The sequence below is a fragment of the Crocuta crocuta genome, unplaced genomic scaffold (genome assembly GCF_008692635.1).
Source record: "Crocuta crocuta isolate KB4526 unplaced genomic scaffold, BGI_CrCroc_1.0 scaffold134, whole genome shotgun sequence".
Taxonomy (NCBI): Eukaryota; Metazoa; Chordata; class Mammalia; order Carnivora; family Hyaenidae; genus Crocuta; species Crocuta crocuta.
The window spans coordinates 2,855,626-2,860,988 of NW_027530183.1; the positions used below are offsets into that span (position 1 = coordinate 2,855,626).

Below are 5,363 nucleotides of genomic sequence, written 5' to 3' on the forward strand. Positions count from 1 at the left end.
GACACTGTGTTTTCAGAATATTGAAATTAAGGGGGGGGGGGACAGGATAAACGTAGGAAGCAGAGGGAGATACTATAAATCTCTAACTTTTTCCAGATTTGACAAAACAAGAAAAACAGGTAAATGATAAAGATACCTACACTTGAATTACGAGGTGGAGGGGAGGAATGACAACTTATACTTTTCATTTTACACCATTTCTACTGTTCACATCTTTAAACTATATGGTGTATTAATTTTAATAATATTTTAAATATTAACCCCCCCAAAAAAGTGGCACGGGACAACACGACATCCAAACTAGCGCTATTTAAACTCTCGGGAGGACAATAACGTTGGTGCCTTAGGAAACTTAGGCAAAATGGCCAAGTCTCAATATCAGAGACCAAAAAGATCACTACCACTAGTTTTCCTCAAGATGCAGATAAACATTTTGGAGCCTTTTTGAAAACGTAAATACAGCTATAAAAAGAAAACCCTGGACGCAAACAGGGAATCCGCAGGACTGGGCGCTGGTCCCCACCAAACGCAAGGGCTCAGAAGTAGCCAACAGCACTAGGAGGGGGAATACCTGCACGCCGGAAGGCTGCAACAGCCCGAGGACTTGACAGTCACAGAGGCCAAGGCCACAGAGAGAGACACCGTGGCTAAAGTCTTTCCCAGGATACGTTCGGCCATCAGCGCCCCCGCGGGCGGCTTCACGGAGTGAGTTCACGCTTAGCTAGGGCCACAACCTCCGGCCGCCCCACAGCCCCAGGTATCTAGTGGGCACTAGGACCGGGCCGTCCTCCCGTTCCCGGGAAGGAGTATCTAGGTCTTTCTCAGAAATACACAAAGTCAAGAGCCCTCCCAAAATAATCCCCCACTTCCAACAGTGAGACGCAGAGAACCAAATTAACAATGAACGCGGTCACTCCCAGCACACGCTGCTGCGGAACTGCGACGCGGACCCTGTGACGTCCCAGGTGAGTAACAGCATTTTACGACTTCGCCGTAAAGCAACAACAGTGTCGGCCTCGCAGCGCTCAGTCTTCGACCTCTCAGTGTGCGCAGGCGTGCTTGGGGCTAGGCGGAGGGAGATGTAGGCGGAAAGCTCAAGAAAAAGAAAAGAAAGACGATGGAAGCTGGAAGGGGCGGAGGAATGGGAAAAAGAAAAACAGGGATTGAAAGTTATTTCGGTTTTTATTTATCGGCTAGAAGGAGTTAAAAGCAGCTCTTGTAGTGAACCACAAGGGACCTAGTCGTATCTGAATAATAAGTAGTTGCAGGAAAAGTGGGTAGTTAAGAGATTCGCAATCCACTTGAGGCTTTTCTCTTCCACTTTTACCAAGTTGTTGACTGCAAATGCTAAATTTGACAAGGCTATGCGGATGTGGCCTTGGCAGACCCGTGGAGGAGTAAACCAGCTGTGAGCTGAGCACGCAGCTTGGAGCAGTAATAGAAGGCAACACCGGGGACAGACAAGGGGCAACAGTCAAACTGCCTGGCTGAAAATTGGGCATTCAGATTGCCCAAAACAGTTTGTAACCTGGCTTTCATCTTTTATATTCATTATCTTATTAATGTGGCAAATGGTCAACTTTTAAGTACATAACATACTGTCTCAATGGTGTGGCATAGACAGAAACAAAACCAGATTAATCAGACTTTGACAAGTATCATTCTGAAGACTACAGAATGCAGAACTCTTGGCATATAACAGCTCCAACATAACCTCTAAGAGACTTGGCGAAACTAGTATGGCTTCTAGCAGTTTAAGGCTTTGTCCCTAGAGTAATCCCAGACCACCCTTACCCGGCCTCCCCACCTCCTCCCCTTTAGGTGCCTGCCTGGAAAAGCTAAGGAGAATTGACTGTTCCAGGAAAAACCTTGCAATAGGCAGACAGTACCTAGAAACCTCTCTTAGAGAAGTTTCTTTAGAAAACTTCCAATTACAAATGTTTTTTCTGCCCTTTGTGATATAAATCTACCACCCAAAACTGTTTCCTCAAGGACCTGAGAGCGCCGCACTTTGAAATGCAGTCGTTCAGGGAGATAACTGTGTTAGCTGCCAGCCAGTCCTTGTGAAAGGATAAAGACCTAACTTTAGTGGGCATCTGTCTCCAGCTTGCACTGCTGCCTCTTAAAGATAGAAGTTTTTTCACCTCTGATAAGCACCAGTTAAACCCAGATGGCCTACTCCTCACATGAATCATCAACTCAGCCCCTTAACACCTGTCAGTGTCTTTCCCTTAGCGCACTCCAGCCTTCTGTTTCAGGGAAGTTGAGTTCATTCATGCAATAGTATTACTGAATAAAATGTGTCCTTATTGCTTTAACTAGTATCTAGGTTTGTTCATTTTTTGGCAGTTCTTCTAGGTAGTAAAGTACTATTAATATTAAAATGTGTTTGCTTTTTTTTTTAAATAAATATCAGGACTTGTCTTCCTCTGGCCAGATAAACTTTGCCCTCGTTGCCACTGACAACCATTAACCTTTGCTTAAACTGGAAATGTAATTAGTCAAGCTCTGTTTAAAAAGTTTAGCTCCTCTGGGGCGCCNTTTTCTATTCATTTCTTGATATAGCAAATATTTACAGATTACTTACTATTTACCAAGCACTGCCCTAGGTTCCAGGAATAAAGTTGTAAACAAAGTNACCATTAACCTTTGCTTAAACTGGAAATGTAATTAGTCAAGCTCTGTTTAAAAAGTTTAGCTCCTCTGGAATGTGCTGACAAATTAGTTACTAGGAAGAAGAAAAGGCAGTGAGCTGCAAAACATCTGACCAGGAACAAGAGACAGGAAGGCATTCTCATAGAAAGTTCTCGGAGCTCTAGTTTTCGAACTCCACATTCCATTTTTTTTTTAATGTTTATTTATTTTTGAGGAAGAGGCAGAGAGACAGGGAGAGGATCCCAAGCAGACTCCACACTAAGCATGGAATCGAATGCAAGGCTCGATCTCAGAACTGTGAGATCACGACCTGAGCCAAAATCAAGAGTCAGAAGCTTTACCAACTAAGCTACCTAATGAATGTTTTGAAATAGGAAAGTGGTGTATGTGATTACTGATATTGAGTTTAGGCATGCTAAAAATAAGAGTGATTACTAATTCCAACTGTGGGGCACCTGGGTGGCTTAGTCAGTTAAGTGCCTGACTCTTGATCTTGGCTCAGGTGATAATCTCATGGTTCGAGCCCCTCATTGGGTTCTGTGTTGACAGCGTGGAGCCTGCTAAAGATTGTCTCTCCCTCTCTCTCTGCCCCTTCCTCACTCATGTTCGGTCTCTCTCTCTCTCTCTCTCTCTCTCTCTCTCTCTCAAAGTAAACAAATAAGCTTAAAACTTTTAAAAAAATAATAATTCCAATTGTTTCCCTTTTTCTATTCATTTCTTGATATAGCAAATATTTACAGATTACTTACTATTTACCAAGCACTGCCCTAGGTTCCAGGAATAAAGTTGTAAACAAAGTGGTCAAGGTCCTGCTCTCATGAAACTTACTTTCTAGGGGAGATAAATCAACGCTAAATAACTAAACAAACTAGGAATTGCATATTATGAAGGAAGTAGACAATTTAGTGCATAAAAGAATAATTGAAGCTGGAGTAACTAATTAATATTACAGGAGAAGGGTGTCAGCAAAGACTTTTTGGAGGAAGTCACATTCGAGAGATACGTAAAGACATGAAGCTGCCAGCCACTGGAAAAGCTGAGGAAAGAGAATTCTAGGCAGAGAGGACTGCAAGTGCAACATCTCTAAGGTAGGAAAGAGATTGGCTATAATCAAGGAACAGAAAGGTCAATGTGCTAACGCGTAATAATAAACTGGCAAAGTATAATCAGCAACGAAGCCAGACAAGGTCAATATGCTGGACATAGCTCTCTGCTTCCCAGTACCCATTTATTCATTCTCCCTTCTTCCATGTCATATGTAGAACTGTATCCAGCTAAAAACTTACCTCCCTGGGTTTCCTGCAGCTAAAGAAGCCAAAGGACCCTTCCGAGCCAATGAGATGAATATGGTAGCCTACTGTGTGGGTTTTCTAGAAAGGCCATTATGTTCCTGGCAAAAGAGACTGGCTGATTTAGCAGAAACTATTTTTTTTTAAGGTTATTTTTATTTACAAGGTTTGAAAAATGTACATTTTTTTACATGGGTTACTTGTGCAAAGTTCGATTCAGAATGACAAACGCACAAAAGGTGACGATGGGAATGTCAGACGAAACGTGTATAAGCCCTGTCCCACGCTGCGGCTTAAACGCACTGCCTGTCTAAAGTATAAATGTCCACAGGAAAATCACGAACGTTGACTTGAAGGTCCTTATAATACTGAAAGGGAAGAAGAAACTACAGCATGCAGCAAGACCTCAGGAGTCAAGTGGAAAAATAGTTTGCCACAGATGGGCTCCCTTCCTTGGGTTCCCTAAAACGCTAAAAAAATGATGGGGGAATTAGAAGTCTATCTGGGGTAGCACTGCTCCTTTAAAAAGATGAAAGGATCTCCAACCTTCCCTAGCTTCAAAATTCATTCCTGTGTTCCCACGCCTCTTTAAAAAGCCAAAACCCAGGCAGGAGACGACTTTAGGCTTCTGAAACTTAGCATGGGCAAGCCCAGTGGGCATCCTGCAAGGAAAGGCGGTGTCAGTCACCACGACTACGGCCAGCCTTTGGTGGCGCCCTTTAACTGTCCCCTTCCTGCCGGTAAAAAGCATCTTGTAATTCATACTGGTTAGATCTTACCGTCCTAACATTTTGGGCTTCCAGCGCTCTTTCGGGATGGCCGTTTACATGGATCAGTTCCCCTGTTTGCCATGGGCCATGTTCCAAGCACTCATGTCTAACTCCAACACGAGTGAAGGGTCGGCCAGGAATCATTTTGTTAAAAATAACACCCTGGGCGTCGAGCTGTGCGCAAGTGCCACTTGTGTAACAATTCACTTTAAAAGCTTAGTGTAAAGCACGGTAGCACAATGCAGCCCTGAAACCGGAGATGAGACACAACAGAAAAGGAAGTGAGCGTTAGCAAATTTTGCACGTAACCCAGGTACAGTACATTTGATCTCAGAGAGGGTGTTTTCTGATGTTCAAGGAGAGGGGAGAAGGGGTAAGAAAAGCTCGGCAGGGGTAGATGGAAACGGCACAACAGCTATTTTGCTTTTAATAAAGTAAATGTAATGACACCGAAGAATAGGAAGGTGACAGACACGTCAATATAGACTTTTTCTCTTGAGCAGCCTCTTCCTTCGCGCTGCACCCGGGTCAACAGTCACGCCAGCTCTGTTCTACTATCGCGGAGACACGTTTTTCATATTCCCGCTTGTTCTCCGGGTACAGCTGGGCGGCCTGGCTGTTTGCTGGACTATTGGGATTGGGTTCATCC

General features: G+C 43.8%; 1 protein-coding gene across 2 annotated transcripts in view; it reads right to left on the reverse strand.

The window, feature by feature from the left end:
• NUDT9 (nudix hydrolase 9) overlaps window positions 1-5,363 on the reverse strand; it is a 46,094-nt gene that overhangs the window by 29,699 nt on the left and 11,032 nt on the right. The window contains exon 1 of one of the 2 annotated variants that reach the window (XM_077765132.1): window positions 572-950. The exons of the other annotated variant lie outside the window; for it this stretch is intronic. Within the exon in view, the coding sequence (XP_077621258.1) occupies window positions 572-678 (107 nt within the window). The 5' untranslated portion in view covers window positions 679-950. Of the gene's footprint in view, window positions 1-571; window positions 951-5,363 lie in introns of those variants that run through there. 2 annotated transcript variants of the gene reach the window in all.